Source organism: Dendrobium catenatum, unplaced genomic scaffold (genome assembly GCF_001605985.2).
Source record: "Dendrobium catenatum unplaced genomic scaffold, ASM160598v2 fragScaff_scaffold_1061, whole genome shotgun sequence".
Classification (NCBI taxonomy): domain Eukaryota; kingdom Viridiplantae; phylum Streptophyta; class Magnoliopsida; order Asparagales; family Orchidaceae; genus Dendrobium; species Dendrobium catenatum.
Window position 1 is genome coordinate 96,598 of NW_021319523.1, and position 22,074 is coordinate 118,671.

The window sequence follows — 22,074 nt, forward strand, 5'->3', positions numbered from 1 at the left end:
TTGAAAAGAATAGAGAATCCATTCCATACCCAAACTTGTTAGGTGAAATGATCCGAATTTACTCCATTGATTCCCTAACTCTGAACTAATCAAAGAACAAGGAATGAAATTACCAAACACCTTGATTACTAAATAATTCCGAAGTCTGAAAATATTTGCTTTTTCATTTTCAGAATCAAATTAGGCAGCAACTCCATCCTCTGACATCTCAATATTAATATCATTATTCACAACTTTAATAATTGGAGGTTTTTTCCAAACACTAATTGGATTAGGAATAGATTTTTCTGGATTAACTACACTGTTTTGACGAGGAATATCTTCCAAGACATTAACACAAGCATCATTTGGTTCTGAAATCTTACTGTTTGTTTGAACAACTTCTCCATCAAATGAAAGGACCTTGCATTCTTCTTGTATGAAATTCTTTGATCCATTAACATAATTAGAAAATCCATTCACCTTTAATTCAGCTTCAGAAGATGAGGAAGCTTCTATATCAGAAGGTCTTTCATGAAGGATGCTGTCGGCTTTGAATTTATGTGGAATATGAGAAGTTTTGTAGTCAGCATCTTGATTATCAACAATCACATTCTTGCCCTTTCTAATGAGATGCCAGTGGGCTTAGAAGAGTCAAAAACTTCTTTAATTATCAGAGGAGCTCCAAATGCATATTTGCTTTTATTGGTAAATGTCATATCCAAACTTTGAAGAGACGAAACTCTTCCACCATTAGATTTGAGGTTCAAGGAAGTCTTATTAGCATCAACTACAAAGGAAGGAATGACCGCCGCTGGTAGTCTCCGATCATTCCCCGCCATAGCGAACCACCTGACAATGGCCGCCTAACCACCGGTGAACAAATCTCTAACAGAAATTCAAAATTGTAGGAGTACTTTCTCTCACTAGAAACCGGGACATTCTCTCTCTAGATTAGTTCAAAACCGGGTCAACCCAAACTGGTAAGAGAGAGAAAGAGAGAGGAAAAAGTATTCATGTATAATTATACAGCATAATTATACAGGTTTATATGCAGGTATTGTTCAGAACACCTCTTTAATTTCAGATTTATATGCAGGTATAAACCACAAACACTTCTTTATGCAACTTCTAAAATGCATAATTATAAAGCGCCAGAATTATTCAGAAATTCTATATGCTACTAATATTTACCAAATTATTCATTCAAACGACAAATCACATAAAAAAGGATTTATATGCAGGTTAGAAACAGATTAAATACCTTGGAGCCAAGACGGAACAAGCCCGTAATAGGCCAGAGACCAGCGCGAATGCATCGATCGGCGGAAGATATACGGCGGAGTACGTCCATTAGGAGACCAACAGCATACTCAGCCACGTCCTCCGTTAACACATTCCCAGCATTGGCGACGGCGACGCCTCTCTTTGCGCACTCCGCCATGTCGATAAGGTCCAGACCAACGCAATTGGTCACAATAATTTCGAGATTCGGAAGACTCGAGAGGATTTCAGCGTCAACGAAAACGCTGCCATTGCCTCGGATAAACAGCGCTCGGATAGCAGTGGCATGTGCGGCCAAGAACTCGGCGAGGGGCAGCGGCGACTCCCAGGCTCGGAGAAGGTGGAAGCGTTTGGCTAGGACATCTTCAAGGGCTTCGAAGGTGGGGCGCAGGAGGAGAACAGTTCTAGGGTTTCGTCCTTGCTTGGCACTACCATCCGCCATCGGCACGATGTTGGCGAAGATTTCGAAGATCGGAAAAATGTGAAAGAATAGAGCGTTGCGGAGATACTTTTGTTTTGTTTGTTTATTTTGCCATTTTGGGTTGGGTTCTTTGGAAAGTTAAATTACATGAATTCATCAAATTTTTATATGTTTATAATATGATATTTAATTTTTTTATATAAGGATTTTATTACACCCATTTAAATCCCTTTTTATTATAAATAATATCATATAAAAAATAAGTTTATTTCTTTTATAATAATTACATTTCAACAAATATGATTGTTATTTTTGGAGAAATATAATAATATTTTATCTTATGATGAAAATATCCTTCTTTAATTAAAATAATTAATAGTTTATCATTGTCCCGTGAATGTTCAATGAAAAAAGCATCTCAAAATCTCCTCTTCAAAGCATATTTTATCTGTAGAAGTTCAAAATTATATTAATCAATCTACCATAGACTTCATCCTGATCACTTGGAACGTTTGTTCATCGTGATCCCTTCATTAACCTTTTGTTGAACAACAATTTTGTTTCATTTTTTATTAATTAAGTTAAAATGTATTCATTGTTCTTTCTAGTGATGATAGTCTTAAGTTATGATGGGAAAGCAAAATTTATTCAATTTTCAAACTCTATTTGAACTAATCCTAATTTTTGTTTCGAATATAGAGGTCAACCATTGGATATGGAATGAGGTTTGAACTACTCTTGAAATAGAGATTTGGCCAAGGATGAACAAGGATCATTGTTAGAAAGAAATATTTGTAGAGTGGGGTCATTGCTTGACCTAAATATGAGTTTTAACAACGGATGGGTCACATTCATACCAAGTTAGTAACTTTTTAGAAAATGTTATTACGTATAGTATCTAATAGACCTTATTCCATTTTAATGGATAGTATATTAAGTCAATAGCTGCTCAGCACCTCAAGATACTCTCATTATTATTAATAACATACAAACACCGATTCATGCTACTTGATCTTATCCATCAACTTTTTCTACTTTGTAATCTCAGAAACTATTGTTCTACTATGTTGATAAAATACTTCATTAAAAATAGTAATATCTAACCCAAATACTTTTGGATAAAGCCAGAGCCACTTCTTTTTTTAAAAGCAAAATTCATCAATGTGTAAAAAATTAATAATCTAGATTACAAATAATAATTTAAATTTAAAGAAAAAATGTATCACTATGACTATTTAATATTAATATTAGATTTAATTACTATCAAAAAAAAAAATTAATTTAGCTATTGAAATCTCCTTATGTTTCCACTTCTCACTGTAATTTTCTTTTCCTTTGAGTTTTCAATAATCACTATCATCCAAAACTTAAATTAAGACTCATGCTCTTCATTTATTGATAAAAATAATTAATGGCATATATATCCACTAGTTTGTGCTTATTGCAAGAAAAACCAATGAAATCTTTAGCCAAATGCTTTTTCACTTAGGGCTCTTCTTATATGAAACTCATAAAATTTTTATACACAATCTCTGCTATTTGTGTATCATCACTGTTTGAAATCTCAACTCACATCATTTTTATTTATAATCATAGTAGGTGGAGAAATATAATGGGTCTCAATGATAATATTCTTATCAGTGTTAATATGACTACCTGATTTATTATCTTGGCCAACAAGGTGGAAAATTCTCTTATTTTTCCAAGTAAAGTCAACCAGGGCTTTCAAATTTTCTTCAATTCAAAGTTCTTTATTCTTGAATTTTCCAACTACTACAAAGAGTTTGCAGTTAACTTAAAAAATTCTAAAAATTTATTGGAAGAGGGTATGACTCATCAGTGTTTTTTCCTCCAAGAACCTCCTCCTTTATTTCCTCTAATTGACCACCACACCCTCTAGTGGTATGGTGGTCTTCTTTTCTCTAACAACTCTACTGAGAAAGATTAATGAGGATTATGTATAATAGACTTAAGAAAATTTACTCCTTGATTTTGTGCACAAATGTAGAGTTAATAATCACCTTTAAAAAAATAATGCAATGAAATATTCAAAATTACTTTTCACAACTAATTATCCAAAACAAATATTTTAAATATAACAATGTGCATATTACTTATATATTTATTAGGGATAAGTGAAAAAAAAAAGTCTTTGTTAATGAGCACTTTGTTGCACTCTCAACTTAGCATCTTAGGAGCTTTCTATAAAAAGAATTTTACATGTGTCCTTGCCACCATTAAAATGGATAAATAACCTAGTATTACAATGATTTGATAAATCCACTACTAATGTATTGGGTTAGAGCTTTCCTATCCTTTTATCTCAGAACATGCCTCTAAATATGGATCATGTCCTTATCAAACCTCTTAATTATTGTCTCCCATGTTGACCCTCTCAAAAGCTATAGAGATAAAAATTCTCTCTTCTTCAAATAATATTATAAACATAGAAAATATAACAATGTTTCTCTTAAGGTGGAACCACCCATCAATAACAAAGCATAAACTTAACTTTCAAACATAATTTCTAATTTGTGCACCAATGAAAGCCTTTTATGATCAACTTTCTTAAAGTTATTATTACATTCCATGTTATTCTTGTTGACTCCAAACCTCTAAAACTCCATCGAAAGCTTCACATCACATGTATATAGTGTTAAATAGTTTTATAAAACACCAAGGACTCAGACCTAGGTCCCTTACCTTGGCCTATCAAATACTTACTTGACTAGTGCCTTTCTTGATATCTGATGAATAGTCTAGATGTCCTATACCTAGCTAGTGGACCCAGACACCTTGAACCAAATCTTAAATACCTCTAAGCTATCCTAAGCCCTAAACCATGCCTTGGCTAACTTAAAGGCGAGTGGCTAAACCCTAACCTACAATAAGCTTGCTTAGTGGCCTACACTATACATCTCACTAGCCTTTTGACCCTAGACTTTGCATGAACTTCAAACGTAGGAACTCTATATACTAAACTCATCAACCCTAGCTCCCTAAGCTAGAGGCTGACCCAATTGAGCTAGCACAAACTAGCTAATATGTTAAACCCTTACATAAGCTTTCTATATTATGTATCACTCCATAAACTTCATTCAATTGAACTTATCAAAGATACTAAGGTTTTAGACATGTTTGGTCCACCTCCCTTAATCAAAGGTTGACCAAGTCAACACAACCCTATACTATTCAAATCAACCTAGTCCGGGTCAAACTTATATATATGATCAATTGGACCTAACCCATTGATAAAACTTGGTCCATTTGACCTCTTAAATACATCTAAACCCTAACCTTATCACTTCATGGTGGATTGACTTAGTAAACCCCCATAGAAATGTCAAACCTAAGATAAGCATGTCTTCTTTACATAAACCTCAACTTCACTCAACTAAACTACCTAAACGTGATTCAACTAGTCTTTAGAGACTCCCTAGGGTCATTCTTAGGTGCCTCGACCCATATTGACTAGTTAATGAGGTCAAAAAGTCCAAAATTGGTTAAATAGTCAAATCTACCTAAACAATCAAATTCCTTTCTAGTAAATCGGATTGCTTTGTTGGACTAGACTCTATAACATTCTAAGAGCTCACTAAACCCAAACACATACCTTGGTTCAGCTTGAACTTGGCCCAAGTGCCCCCCCCCCCTATATAAAATAACCTAAGTCATTTCTCACTTTTCAGACCACTTCCCTACCCATTTTTGCCATCCTAATGGTCTACAACACTTGTCAAGCATCTAGCCAAGGTCGTTAATGAATCCAAACCATTGATTTAGCTTCAAATTGTTAGAATAAGATAAACAAGGCTAACTTTTCATTGACACTTAGTTCTCATCCTAGAGCTCCTCTAGGCTTCCTCTAATTTTATATTGCACTTTCACATGTTCCTCTACATTTCCCTAATGTTTTCTTTCTTGTTTGGAAGTTACCACCTACAACATTAAGAGAGGTCTTAGCACTATTCTATCCTATGCTTTTTTACTCTTCATCCAAAATTCCTCCGATCTTCTATTCTTCAATTAATTTATTATATAGGAGCTAAGGAACAATAATGAAATGAAAGCTTTTCTAAATACCCATTATATTGAGGTAAATCACTAACCTTAACCTTAGATTTAGGGTTTAAAATATTATGTCCCATTCATTGTATGAAGTCTTAAAACTTACAATGAATGTTTGACTTTAAAAATAGCTTTGTGGTTAGCTTGATGCCCTAACATCCATTCTATATGAAGTTTAAAACGAACTAAAATTTTTCATCTTAAGTTGCTAGAGGAGAGATAAAATCTTATCCCTCTAATATTTTTATTTAATTTAGACGGATAATATGGTGTCATATCAAAGCTTCCATCTAAAAGTTTGAATTGGTTGTTAGACCAAATAGATTTGTCCCATGGCTAACCAAGAGGGGGGGGGGTGACTTGGTTATTTAAAAAAATATCTTAAATTTTTAGAAAAACAATTTAAGTTCTTTTATACAATGATAATTTTTTCAAAATAATTTTCCAACCACTAAAAGTAAATATGCAAAAAATAAAAACTGCAGTAAAAATAAAGACAGAATATCACATAATTTTATTGTGATTCGGTCCAACTAGACCTATATCAACTCACTGATGACTCCTTCAAGTATTACACTATACCAAAGTGACTCTCTTTTTGCTCCCACAGCAAGGTGGAGAAGCCCTTACAATAACCTCTCATCCACTAACCCCGAAGAGGTAGAGTACCATCATCCTTTCTCGCTCTCCTATTATTGGCAGAGTACCAATGTCCTTTCTCACCCTGTTGGTGACGACATAGTACCAGTATCCTTTCTCACCCTCTTGATGATGGCAGAGTATCGGATCTTCTCCAAAGATCTTCTATCAAGAGTATTCAAAGAAGTAGGATAGAGATTTGAAGAACTTACAAAGAGATCCTTACCTTTGGGTAACCTTGTGAACCCTTCACAAATTTCCCTTGCAAGATCTCTCAATCCTCACACCCAAATGCTCTCAAAAAATACTCTCACTCTCACTCCCAAGAGAAAATTCACATAAGAATAATTCTTTGATAGTTAGTTTTAGGATCCTTATATATAAAGGACAAGAAAAATCATCCAGAAAACTAAAAATTTCAAGTTGGATTTACTTGGATCGCATAGTATGATTGTACTTTGTATATACAAATACTTAAAAAATTTCTTGTGCGATCCTGGGGGAACTGATTTTGTACTCTATCAGTCGTATGTACGAACCAACATTGTACAATACAAACTGTTTAAAACTAAACAAGTTTGTCTATAATGATTTTGTACGAACCCATTTCATAATCTGATTATTGTCTTTATGTACCATATATCATATAGTACGAACTGTTAAATTAAATCTTGATTGGTATGGTATAATTATGAACAATCTCATTTTGTACTCGACATGTTGACTGTATGAAACAAATTTCGTACAGTACGAACACTTTAAAAAATTTACCTATTTATATGGGATGAACTGGTACGCACCCATTTTGTACTTTGAATGTCGTTTGCACGAACTTCACTTTGTACAGTACATTCAGTTCAAAAATTGGTGAGTTCATTCGGGACAAACTAGTATATATCTCTTTCATACTCTGGACGTCGTCTATATAAAAAAATGTTCATACAGTACAAAAGTTCAAAAGAAATTTCTAAGGCATGATTTGATTAACTTCTTTCTAGAGGAATACTTAGTACAAATCATCCAATATGATTATATAATCGTACAATACGATTAGTTTAAAAAATATAAGCTTTGACTCACTTCCCCAGTGTGGGTGTGTACATGGTTTCCCAATTATAATCACACTCTCTCAGATTCAAGAAAAATAAAAATTACAAACTTTAATTACAAGAAACCTTAATCTAATCTGACTTGAAGTCTTCGGTAATATGTAGTACGATTTTCCTAAAATGTTAGTACATATGGACAACATAAACAAAATTTTTTCCAAAATGTGTTATGAGAAAAAGTACTCAACACAATAATTATTTTTGTATCATCAAAACTCAATTGATATAAAAATATAGTTTTAAAAACTAAGTTGCAATAATCTCCCCTTTTTTTATGATGTCAAAATATTTATTGTTTGATTTAATACTTAAGACAAATTTTCTCCTAAACTCTTTAGAAATGAATGACCAATTTAAAATAAGAGATTCCAATGAAAATAAAAAAATAACACAATAACAAGTTAAAAAGACCCCAAAATTTAAACAAAAAATAAGACAACACATAATACACACAATAAAAAAAATTATACAACAATTAATCATAACAAACATCAAACAAATAATAATCATCAAATAATAACTAATGACTCCCCTTATGACAATAACAAAAAGGGAAGTGCATCTTGAAATGAAAAGTTTATATGGTTAAATCAAAATAGTTGATTAAAAAGAAGATTTTAAATTGTAAATACAATATTAATTTCCTAATGCTATAAAGAAAAACTCAAAATTTTTAAATCAAAGAATAACAAAGATAAGAAAAGTCAACTAGGTTCACTATTCATTCTAGACAAATTAAATAAAAATAATTATTATAAAAATGATGAAATAAAGATTAATTTGTTTCTAATTCAGTGGTAAAGATTATTTTCAATTATATGGACTTGTATAAGAGATAGATTGATAAAGATAAGAATAGTATAGAATTTTTAATAGGCGACATTTTGCATCTTTTTTAATTGTTTGTTGCACACTTTGTGCATCTTTTCAGTTTGGGCTAATTTTGTGCATTTTTTCACTTTGGCGAATATTGTGCATCTTTTTAAACAAGTGGCATATTTTATGCATCTTCTCAAGTTTTCCATGCTTTGTGCATCTTTTTATACTTTTGGTCTTTCCAATATCAATAAATCTTAACACAAATTCTAATAATTAGCAAAAATAAACATATTGAAAAGGAAATAAAAAAAAAATAAGACATCTATTTTGCAACAAATATAGCTAAGTGATATTTGTCTATAAGAACTTGAAATTGGTCTTCTAAACTATATCCAGTTATAATGTAATTTAAAATTTTGAGAGATTAAATTTTGCAAGGAAATTAATTTGTAGAGCAAAGTAATTAAAAATTCCATTCTAGAGATCAACCACAAATGATTTGTCTCCAAAAAAATATAAACATTTCACGAAGAGTATTTGCAATACACATGAAAATAATATTCCTTCATTTCATTCATCATTTGAAACACATACAAACACATCTTCCCATTTAAAAACAACATCATCTTAGAAATGGAATAACAACAGCATAAAGAAATCAACACATGAAAGTCAAAAGAAAACATCTCAAGGACAAGTACAAAAATTCCATTAGCAAGTACAACATATAAGTACAATTAAAATCCATGGGGGCCTTGGTCTGGAGGTGGTTGAGGGTTGAACATTGTAAAGTAACTACTAATCGTAGCTACATTATTATTGATCAAGTCAAATTTCCCTCAAATCCACCCCAAGTCCTTATTATACCTAGCATCCTGTTGGTTCAGGTGATTCTCAATTTGATCAAAATGTTGATCAAAATAAGTTTCCATTATGTCAAAATGCTGGACTATTTCTTGATAGAAATTTTGATCTGGTCCAGGTGCAAGTGTAGGTCCTGGAGCTGGTGCTCTTTCTTCTCCCTATGAATCTTCTCGCTCAAAACTTTGATCCCGACCAAAAAGTATATGAAAAGAGGCATCTATAAAGAAAATGGGAATTTGAGTGGGAGGATCAGGATGGATCAAGTTGTACTTTTTCTCTAAAATGTAGGCAACTAAGTGTCATAAGGTCATATTTTCTTCCTTATATTATGAGGAAGTCCAATATCAAAAAGTTTGTAGATGTAGTCCATAATAAGTTGGGCTTCATCAATAGGAGTTTCAGCCATTATAAATTTATACGATCACCAACTTTAGGAATGATAGAGGTCCTCAAGACAGGTTGGATGATCCTAGCATTCTGGTTAAGAGTGTACACACAAGAAAGATTACTTATGCAACACCTCTAAGAGTCTGGTTTATTTACGACCAATCCAAATATGCTCTAGAGGTTATGGTGTGTGCTTTAACTCCTTGGATTTTAAGGTGAAGGAAGTTGCCTATATCTTTCTTAGTTATTTCAATACGCTGTTTAATGACATAAAATGTAATCATGGTGTGATCTTGGTTTACCTTCATGTTTTAAGAAAATTTTGGAAAGTTTTTTATGGTAGGCATAGATCAAGGCGAGAATAAAAGAAAATTGGGTTGAGGCAAAAAGTGGCATAGTAGAAAAGTTTATGTCACTTTGAATGAGGAGTTGAAAAGGGGTAATTTTGGTTGCAACATAACGATCAAAAGTTTCCTCATTTTTCCTAGAAAGGAAGTTCTCATCCCTACTAGAGTGAGAGGACAAGCCCTTGGAAGTATGAGGATGTTTGCTACTGTTGGCCATTTGTAAAGTTTGGACTCTAGATGGTTTGGAATCAAATGAGAATGTTAAGAGAAAACTCATCCACCACCTTTCAATTTAAAGAAAAATGATCGATCATACAGTACAAAATTTAGATCGTACGTACGATTCTAAAATTATACAGAACGAAAAATATTTTGTACATACGAATAGAAACAACCAAAAATGAAACAGCTTTTCATAAAACACCATTCTCGAGGCATCATTTCGTACATGTTTTTTGACCAAATGATCATATGTACGAACACCTGTTCGTCCTAGACAATCAAAATAATAAAGTTCATTTTATGATGATTAGGTTCATCTACATAGAAACTGACAATAGGATTGTACATATGAAATGTCATTTAATACGTACGATCTGTGATCAATAACTAACTTTTTAGAAAGTGGTCCCAAATCGTACAAACAAAAAAATAAGGATAATAGATATAATGATGATATCGTACAGTATAATATGGAATAAAAATTTCATTTTTACATGCTCAACTCATAAAATATCATGTACATATAGCAGAATTCGTATAGTATAAAAAAATTTTTGTACGGTACAAAGAGTATAATAAAAAATAAGAAATGATAAACAAAAACCTTTTTAAGAACCAATCACTCAATATTTGATGAAATTTAACCATGAAAAATAAAACTAAAAACTCAATACTGACAAAAAGAAAAAGAAAAATAACTAATGAAATAAAATAAACCCTAACAAATAAACAAACAATAACAAATAAACATAGAAAATAAACAAACACATCATCACATTACAAATCAAATTTGTAGAAATTATATTTTGAGTATTAAGATCAATCACTCCTAATCTGGTTCTTAAAGTGCTAAACATTTCAAAAGCTAGTGGTTTTGTTAAAATGTTTGCAAGTTGGTTCTCAATAATATCATGGTGTAATTTAACTTCTCCCTTAGCCATATGATCTCTGATGAAGTAATGCATAATATCAGTAAACTTGGTTCTATAATATTGAATAGTATTCTTTGAAATGCATATGACACTTATATTATCATAGAAAATTGGAATAGTACTAATTAAAAATCATAATTCAATCAATTATTAGTTTAGCCAAAAAACCTGGGCCACACAGCTACCTAAGGCAATATATTCTGCTTAAGTAGTAAAAAGGGCTACTGAATTCTATTTCTACTACATTTAAAAAATACAGAGTTTGCTTTGAATTGAAAAGTTTTAGAAGTACTTTTATGATCAACCTTACATCATGCAAAATCTGAATCAAAATATTCAATAATTTCAAAAGAAGAGTTGTTCTTTGGATATCAAATCCCTAAGTTTTGAGTTCCTAAAAAATATCTCTGAATTCTCTTAATAATAGTCAGATGTGATACCTTTGGATTAGCTTGAAATATAACACACAAACCAACACTAAACATGATGTTTGGTCTACTAGAAGTCAAGTAAAGCAATGATCCAATTATTCATCTAAATTTCTTTTGATCAACAGATTTTCCCTTAGGGTCTTTATCTAACTACACTGAGTAACTCATTGGTGTATTTACTAGTTTAGCATTATCCATTTCATATTTCTTGAGGATGTTCTTAATATATTTCAACTGACTAATAAATATTCTTTCCTCATTTTACTTTATACTAAAACCAAGAAAGTAACTCAAGGCTCCCATCAAACTTATTTCAAATTCACTACTCATTAATTTTAAAAAATACCACAAAGATTTTTATTGGTAGATCCAAACAAGATATCATCAATATATATTTAAATAATGAGTATGTCATCTCCTATCCTTTTCAAGAATAGAGTGATGTCTACACTTCCTTTAACAAACGACCTTTCTAATAGAAAAGTGTTTAACCACTTATACCAAGCCCTAGGTGCATATTTTAGTTCATATAATACATTTTGAAATTTAAATACGTGATTTAAGAAATTTAAAATTTCAAAATCTGAAGGTTACTCAATATAAATATTCTCTTATATCACTCCATTAAGAAAGGCACTCTTAATATCTATTTGATACAATTTAAAACCTTTAAAATATGCAAAGACTAGCAATACCCTTATAGCTTCAAGCCTGGCTACAGGAGCAAAACCTTTAACCATACATTTTATTTTTGAACACCCACTTAGTTATAATAACACTTTAATATTTAGGCATTTCAATTAATTCCCAAACATCATTTCTAAAAATTGATTCAATTCTTCTTGTATGGACAAAATCAAAAATTCATCTAAAAGTGCTTGATTTATATAAGTGGGTTCAATCATCGATATAAATACAAAATGATTCACTTCTTTTTTAAGTCCATGCCAAGTTCTGACATCCTTACTAGGTTCTCCTAAAATTAATACTTTAGGATGACTCTTAAAAAGTTTTCATTCTCAAGGCAAGACATTTTCTACTCCAACATTCTCTTCCAAATTTGTCTTTTTAACTCCTTGGAAGATATTTTCAATATGATCTTCTTCCAACCTTGGCTCTTCTAAAATGTCAGATTCATCAAAAACTATATGTGTGGCCTCCTCAACTATCAAAGTTCTCTTGTTAAAAATCTTATAGGATTTGCCAATACTAAAATATCCTAAAAAAATTCCTTCATCATATTTAGGATCAAATTTTCCTAAAAACATTTTTCCATTATTATGAATGAACACCTTACATCCCAAAACATGCAAATGTGAAAGATTAGGTGTTCTCCCCTTAAGAAGTTCATAGGGTGTCTTGTTTAATTTAGATGTAATGTTCACCCTATTTTGAACATAATAAGATGTACTAACCACTTCAGCAAAAAAATATTTTGGAAGTGAGTACTCTTCCAATTTGGAACTATTGGCTTCTATCAAAGTTTTGTTGTATCTCTCGCCAACTCAATTTTATTGAGGGGTTTTAGGTGCTAAAAACATATGATCAATTCCTTGGTTTCTATAAAAATCTTAAAAAATTTTATTTTCAAACTCTCCTTCGTGATCACTTTGAATTGATAAAATTTTACACCATAGTTTCCTCTGAGTCCAAGTAGAAAAACTTCTAAATTTATCAAATAATTCACTCTTATGAAATAAGAATTTGACCCAAGTAAATCTTAAAAAATCATTAACAATACCTCCTAGACTTACAGTGCTAATCGGTCCATAAAGATTCATGTGTAGGACTTCCAATGGTTTGCTAGTTTTAAGATCCTTAATTGAATAAAAGGAGGACTTCACCTATTTTTTTAATTGACTTGCATCACACGGGTGATCCTTAGTGAAGTCTAGTTTGGTTATTCCTCTAACCAATTCTTTCTGGGTAATCTTCCAAAGATTTTTCATGCTTGTGCGCCAAAGTCTTCTATACCATAATCATGATTCATCAGTGAAAGTTTGTTAGGGATGTTAAGCCCTTATGAATTAGTCCCGAGGCTAACTAAGAGGGGGGGGGGGGGAATTGGTATTTAAAAAAATTCTCAATCAAATCACGAACTCAAACCAAAACAAAATCTACCACAAGAAAAATAGAGTACAGAAAAAACACACCAGATTTATAGTGGTTTGGTCAAACCTTGACCTACGTCCACTCCTCAGAGGCACCCTCCGAGTATTGAACTAACTTAGTATCTCTCCTTTGGCCCCCATAGTTAGGCGGAGAAGCCCTTACAATACACTCCTTTTCACCAACCCCGGTGCGACAGAGAACTAACTCCTTTTGCTTCCTCCTGAAGCAGGCAGAGAACCTCGATCAATTGTTGAAGAAGACCTCCCTTAAGCCTCCAAGAATAAGGAACAACAATTGAAGAAGACACCTTAGACTCTTGCTTGGAGCAACCCTTATGGAAACCACTCACAAGCTCCCCCTTACAAGTTCCTCCCTCTCTCTCCCTCTCTCTTCCTCTCCTCTAGGCTCTCTCAGGTCAAGGGTGCAGCAAAAGACCCTTATGCTTGAGAAAATACGAGTCCTTTAAATATATTTTCAAGAACTGACTTTATCATCCAGGATGATATTGCTATCATCCTGTACGATTAGTAAAATTTAAGCTCAATCAGCATAGACAACTTGGGACGATTATAAGATTTGTTATTCTTATTATCCAAGATGATAATATATCATCCTGTATGATTAGTACAAATCAGGGAATATCATCCATAGCATCGTTCTGAACAGATGATGTATAATTTTTTGTTGTCTAGGAGCAATCAAGGTTTTGAATTGATCGTCCTAGTCGATCCTGCGATCGTCCAGAATGGTATGATTAAATCAATCAACCTTAATTACTTTCCTTAATCACCATATAAATTTAGGCATAATTGAATCCCATCGTCCAGGCCGATGTCCTGGACGATAATTAAAAAATAAAACTACTTAAATAGATATGGGGGCTATTTCTTTCTGATTTGAGCATATAGTCCCGACCAATACAAAAATCGTCCAGGACGATATGCTTAATGACGACTGCCTTAACCAGGATGCCCTAATTAGGGTTTTTATTTTTGATCGATCATGCAGGATGATTTTGGGATCGTCTAAGATGATGTTAGAAAAATAAAAAAAACTCTAAGTTAGAGAGAAAAAATTCACCCAAGTGTGTGTGTGCACGGTTACTTAGCATCAGGCATCACAAAGATTATAATTGACTCAAGAAAGCGAAAAAATATATTACAAACTGACTCAGACCTAATCTACCCAATCTTGAACTAGCTTGAGTTGCACTTGATCTTGTTGACTTGAAATGTTAGTGGGCAAGGCAGGCGTAGAAAAAATAGGAATGTTTGCTATCATCAAAATTCTAATTCATAAAAGCAAATTTGCAACGATCTCCCCCTTTTTGATGATGGCAAACTAAAATAAATCTAAGCAATTCAAGATAGTGAATTGAAAGCAGTGCAATCATAAAAAACATAACATATTCAAATTTTAGAACAAAATAGTATAAGTACAATACACTACTCCCCTTTTGACATCTCAAAAAGGAGGAGAAAAATAGAACAGAAATAAAGCAGAAACTAAACAACAAAAAAATAGAAACAACTATAACGAAGGAATAAAATAAAAAGAAAACTAGTAAAATGAGGGCCCCTGATCATCTGAAGGAGGAGGTGGTGATGGTAGCTGTTGAAAGTAGCTAGACAGGGAGGCAAACTGTGCTCCAAACCAGACTATATCCTGGTCGTGGTACTGCTACTGGTGTGCAGCGTATGTGTCAAAATGGGCTAAGTCCTCAACACATCATTGCTCAAAATGGGCTAAGCCCTCAGCATGTTGCTACTCATATGCAACAACATAAGTCTCAAAGCGTTCCTCCCACTGATCGAATCGCTCGACCAGCTCATCTAACTGAGAGTGCTGGCAAAGCGGAGCAGGTGTAGGAACAGGTGGGGGAGCCTCCTCCTCTTCTCCCCCTGAGCTTCCCCTTCCCCCAGGTGAAGATGAGTACTGTGAAGGAAATTGAAGGAATTATTGGAGTAGAAGGCAGGCTGGAAATTTGGAGGAGCAGGATATTTAAGGCTATATTTAGATTCTAAGACATAAGCAATGATATGTCCTAGGGCTAGGTTTTGCTTTCTCCTATGTCCTGGGTCACGAATAGTGGTCAGATGTTCAATGTAATGAAAGATCAAATCAATAGCATTGAATTCACGATGGGCTAAAATATAAAAGGTGGTGATTAAAAGAAGAGTAATGTGGACGCGATCACTAGGTTTGGGAATAACAGAGGTGCGAAGGACGTGCTGGATCATCCTAGCATCTTTAAGTAAAGAGCTAGTCTCTCCAATATGAAAGTGGGCATTGGTGTTGCGAAGAAAGTGGTTGGCCGGAGCCCAGTCATAATCAGGGTAAGAACACAGGGTGTGATGCTTATCCCGTATGGTGAAGAGTTGTAAAAGTTTGGCACAGTCCTGGTATGTGATCTCGATGGGTTATTGACTCACATATGATCCAAGAGAAGTAAAGGCAGAATTAATTCTAAGGCTTGCAAAGAATTCAAACAGAAGCTCAAAATTGAAGGGGATTGGGAGAGTGAGAATGAAACATAAAGAGGTGTGAGTGAATAAGTCAAGTACTAGATAGGAAAGGTGGTTTGGGTTGATCGATCGGGAAATAGTAATGCCAGCCATCTTGTAGCATTGGTAGGCACCTAATCATCTGCCTCCATGAATCGAGGGTGTAAAGTGGCCCTCGTGGAATTGCCCGACACCTAGCGAGATCGCTTGCCTCTTGCAATGATCACAAAAGCAAGAAAAGAGGAAGTAGAAAGCTAGTAGAAGGAGATTGTGTGAGAAAAATGGCTAGAGGGGCACTAAATTTAAAGAATCGGCCAAATCATCCAATACAATTGCAGGATCATCCAAGATTATCAGGTGCAATTATTGCAGCTGAAAGATTGGTCAAAAAAGGCGGACATATCATCCGGGATGATCAGATATCGTCCGAGATGATTAGACACAGGTGATCATCCCGAGGCGACAATCCGGACGACCGTTGAAAAAGAGAATTGTCTAGGACGATTAGGTGGATCATCCAGGATGATGAATAATAATTAATCATACCGACCAAATTTAAAATATTTAAACGCACTGCCACATGTATTGTCCAGGACGAACAGGTGGATCGTTTGGGATGATTCTCCAATAATGGATTATACCGGCTGAATTTAAGGCTTATTAAACATAATTTCACGTGTATCGTTCAAGACAAATAGGTGGATCGTACAGGATGATTACTAATAATTGAGGAAAGATTAAAGGCATCATCCAGGATGAAAGAGGTTAATCCAGGATGATCAAAGATTATTGAAGCAGAAGACGATCAGATCATCCATGACGATAATGCATCGTCCAAGACGATAAAGAGCATAAAGGTTAGAACAGCTAGCAGATGGATTTTAGAAGTGAATTGAACCGATCATCCAGATTGATATGAATATCGTTCAGGACAATGTAAAAAAAGTTTAAATTAGAGGATGGATGGAAATGACCAGACAAAGCCCAAAAACATTAAAATCAAGTGAAAATGATAAAAATAAGATATGACAAAGACATAAAAATGAATAAAAATAATAAAGGATTTTATTATTATTATTATTATTTAAACAAGGCATGAATATGACATAGTCTCCATATGATTGATTTTAAAGACTTGTAAGTCAATGAATTAACATTGTTGGAATATGAAAAATTGGTAACATAATCGATGCTGTTATCCCTAACTCGGACTTCTCCCAGGGCAAACCTTCTTTTGAAAATAAAAATCTAAATAAGAAAAATCAATTAGATAAGAAAAATAAATCCATTCAAAACTTATTTTCAGAAAAATATTTTATAAAATAATGTAACAAAGTAATTAGTTATGATCAAGAATCTCGAAATCAAGCATTTAAAAAATATTAAGTGTCACATAAATTCTTCTAAGATTTAAAAATTTTGAAAGGGAAGGAGCTTTCTTTTGATGGGCTCATTTTATACCTCTTGTCAATTTGATTGGCGCTCTTTGTGCATCTTTTGATTTTGGCATTATTGACCTTTTTTTTTTCAATTTGGCAACATTGCGCATCTTTTAATTTTGGCATCATTGGCCACTTTTTTTTTTCATTTAATTTTGCAAGCTAGGTCATTTGTCTAAAATTCTTAAATACTCTCAATTGTGATTATATCTTCCAGATATTAGAGAAGAAAAAACTCATTTTCTAATATAAAAAAGACTAAATCACAAAATAGAATAAAAAATCATATGATAAATGCAACGACAAGATTTCAAAAAATTTGAAGGTAAAATAAAGACTTTGAATATTATATATATAAGATAGATTCAGTAGTAAGATTGAAAAAGATTTTAAGGTCCAACTATAGATTTGAGATAGAATTTTGTTTGGAAAAGAAAATTATACCACTAAAGGAGGTTAGAGAAAAAGGAAATAATCAACGGTGTTTCCTTCCTTAACTGATTAAGAGATGTACAACCTTGACTATAAATTTTAAAAAACAAAAATAATGCAACATATCATAAAGCAAAAAGAACCCAAACTATAACAGCAAACATGATAAGCTAACACAAAAACTAATGCAGACAATAACGATAATCAGCAAAGTAGAAGCATGCAAATTATAATTTTATTAAGAAGCAAATTTATGCAATTATGAGCCGTCAGCCTCCGTTATCTAATTACCACATGCTCTCACGAGGCTTTTTGTGAGAGAAAACCTGAAAAAATCATCAAACGTCATAGTTAGGAACTCAAATAGGTTTGGGTCCCCTCTTATGAAAAGAAGATTGCAATGCATTTGTGTTATGCTATGAAACATGCAATTTGGGTCTCCACGCCCAATGTGTACTACGGTGAATGGTACAAGTGTGTGCTATGTGTCCTACATGCTACATGAAAAATATCTAACACCAGGAAAAGGATGTACTAATCTATTTAAGTTATAATGCCTCTTCCTAGGTTTTGGCTTAAGATCAAGTGTGAGTGTCATCCTATTTTTCTTCAGTGCATTCAATTCAGCTTTAAACCTTGAGTTAGCACTTTCTAAAGCTGCATTATCAACTCTCAAATTGTGCTCCCTATGATCAGATTTATCAATGTATGTCTTATAATCAGATTCAAGTGAGGTGTAAGATGCTTTTAATGAATCATACTCAATAACTAATTCAGAGTGCTTTTTATATAATTAATCAAACACATTAAGTAAAAACATGTGATTACAATCAATTTTGAGGCGATCATTAATCAAGACTTCGTGTTCTTTTTGAAAATTCAAAAACTCCAATTTCAAAATAGCATGCATTTTCTTAAGTTTTCTATATGATGCATAAATTTTATCACATATTTCTAGTAATTGATCATAAGTTGGTTCACATACCTCTTTTTGGTCACTTTGACTAAGATGATCATCAGCCATCAAGCATAAGTTTGTTGTCTTCTCTTCAGCTTCAGTCTCAGAGGTGTCTGATGCAAACATTGCCCAGAATGCCTTTTGAAATCGCTTGTTATATTTCCTGAACTTAGGTTTCTACTTATCTTCTCTTTGCTTAAGTAATCCTTAAGTGTAAGACAATCAGCCTTGACATGTCCAGGTTTCCTGCATTCAAAACAGACAACTTCAAAAGAATTTTTATAAATTTTATTATCCTTACCTTTTTCATTTTTGGTGATGATTGTGATTCTTTCTTATAATGTCTTTGAATTGCCTAGTGATGAAGGAAACATCATTGCTTTTAGTCCTAGAAGAATTAGTATTTGTTTCATTGTCCTTTAGTGCTATAGTTTTCTCCTTCTTCCTCTCTCCTACATCAAGATTTCTTTGATTCTTCCATTGTTCATAAGCAATGAGTGAACCAAGTAAGTTATCAATCAAATAAGTATCTAAATCTTTAGATTTAGTAATTACAGTAATCTTGTCAACAAAAGAAGAAGGCAAGCATCTTAAAATTTTATTGACTTTTTCATAATTCATAAGTTCTCTTCCTAAAGCATGCAATGGTGTGAAAATTTGAGTAAATCTCATATATATATCAGAAATTGATTCATAAGGTTGCATACAAAAAAGTTCATAATCATGTAACAAAATATTCAATATAGATTTTTTAACTTCCTTAGTTCCTTCAAACGTAATACAGAATTTATCCCAAATCTCTTTACCAGTAGTACAAGTAGAAACACGCATGTAATCTTCAGATTTTAAAGCACAGAAAAAATAGTTCAAACATTTTACATTAAGTTGAGCTAAATAAAACTACTTAAATAGATATGGCGATTGATTCTTTTTTATTTGAGCATATCGTCTCGGCTGATACAAAAATCATACAGGATGATATGCTTAATGACATCTTCCTTAACCAGGATACCCTAATTAGGGTTTCTATTTTTGATCGATCATCTAGGATGATTTTTGGATCGTCCTTAACGATGTTAGCAAAATTGGAAAACTCTTAGTTAGACAAAAAAAATTCACCCAAGTGTGTGTGTGCAGGGTTACTTAGCACCATGCACCACAAAGATTACAATTGACTCAAGAAAGGGAAAAAATACATTACAAATTGACTCAGACCTAATCTAACCAATCTTAAGTTGGCTTGAGTTGCACTTGATCTTGTTGACCTGAAATGTTAGTGGGCAAGGCAGGCGTAAAAAAAATAAGAATGTTTGCTATCATCAAAATTCTAACTCATTAAACCAAATTTGTAATAATCTTCCCCTTTTTGATGATGGCAAACTAAAATTAATCTAAGTAATTTAAGACAGTGAACTGGAAGCAGTACAATTATAGAAAATATAATAGATTCAAATTTCAGAAAAGAATAGTATAAGTACAACACACTACTCCCCCTTTTGACATCTCAAAAAGGAGGAAAATAAAAGAGAAACAAAGCAAAAACTAAATAACAAAAAAATAGAATCAAACTACAATGAAGGAACAACATAAAAAGAAAACTAGCAAAACGACGGCCCCTGATCATTTGAAGGAGGAGGTGGTGGTGGTGGCTGCTAAAAGTAGCTAGACAGCGAGGTGAACTGTGTTCTAAACCAGGCCATATCCTAGTCGTACTGCTGCTGCTAGTGTGCAATATAGGTGTCAAAATAAGTTAAATCTTTAGTACATCGCTGCTTGAAATAGGTTAAGTCCTCAACATGTTGCTGCTCCTGTGCAACAACATAAGTCTCAAAGCGTGCCTCCCACTGATCAAACCACTCGACCAGCTAATCTAGCTGAGAATCTGGCGAAGTGGAGTACTTACAGGAACAGGTGGGGGAGCCTCCTCCTCTTCTACCCCCCGAGCTTCCCCATCCCCCAAGTGAAGATGAGTATTGTGAAGGATATTGAAGGAATTGTTGGAGTAGAAAGAAGGCTGGAAATTTGGAGGAGTAGGATATTAGAGATTATATTTGGATTCTAAGACATAAGCAATGATATGTCATAGGCTAGGTTTGGCTTCCTCCTATATCCTGGGTCCCGAATAGTGGTCAGATGTTAAATGTAATGAAAGATCAAATCAGTAGTATTGAATTCACGATGAGCTAAAATATAAAATGTGGTGATCGAAAGAAGAGGAGTAATGTGGATGCCATCACGTGCTGGATCATCCTAGCATCTTTATGTAAAGAGCTAGTCTCTCCAACATGAAAGTGGGCATTGGTGTTGTAAAGAAAGTGGTTGGTCGGAGCCCAATCATAATCAGAGTCAGAACATAGGGTGTGAAGCTTATCTCCTTTGGTGGAGAGTTGTAAGAATTCATCACAGTCCTGGTATGTGATCTTAATGGGGCATCGATTCACATATGATCAAAGAGAAGTAAAGGCAGAATTTTTTTTCTAAGGCTTGCGAAGAATTCAAACAGAAGCTAAGAATTGAAGGGGATTACGAGAGTGAGAATGAAACACAAAGAGGTGTGAGTGAATAAGTCAAGTATCAAATAGGAAAGGTGGTTTGGGTTGATCGATCGGGAAATAGTAATGCCAGCCATCTTGTAGCATTGGTAGGCAGCTTGATCATCTGCCTCCATGAATCAAGGGTTTAAAGTGGCCCTCGAGAAACTGCCTGTCACCTGGCGAGATTGCTTGCCTCCTGCCATGATAAAAAAAGCAAGAAAAGAATAAGTAGAAAGCTAGTAGAAGGAGATTGTGTGAGAAAAATGACTAGAGGGGCTCTGAATTTAAAGAATCAGCCAGATCGTCTAGGAAGATCGCAGAATTGTCCAGGACGATCCAGTGTAACAATTATGGCTGGATGATTGGTCAAAAAAGGCGGTCATATCATCCGAGCCGATTATATATCATCCATGATGATTAGACACAGGTGATCATCCTGAGGCGACAATCCGGACTACCGTTAAAAAAGTAAATCATCTAGGACGATTAGGTGGATTGTCTAGGATGATGAATAATAATAAATCATACCGACCAAATTTAAAATGTTTAAACGCACTGCCACGTATATCATCCAGGATGAACAAGTGGATCAT

At 33.5% G+C, this 22,074-nt stretch overlaps 1 protein-coding gene across 1 annotated transcript in view; it reads right to left on the bottom strand.

Annotated features, from left to right (window-relative positions):
* LOC110112804 (glyoxylate/hydroxypyruvate reductase HPR3) overlaps positions 1-1,810 on the bottom strand; it is a 55,834-nt gene extending 54,024 nt beyond the window's left edge. Inside the window, exon 1 of the mRNA XM_028698272.1 lies at positions 1,244-1,810. Coding sequence (XP_028554105.1) covers positions 1,244-1,705 — 462 coding nt within the window. The 5' untranslated portion in view covers positions 1,706-1,810. The remainder of the gene's footprint in view (positions 1-1,243) is intronic.
* Between the last annotated feature and the right edge of the window lie 20,264 nt (positions 1,811-22,074).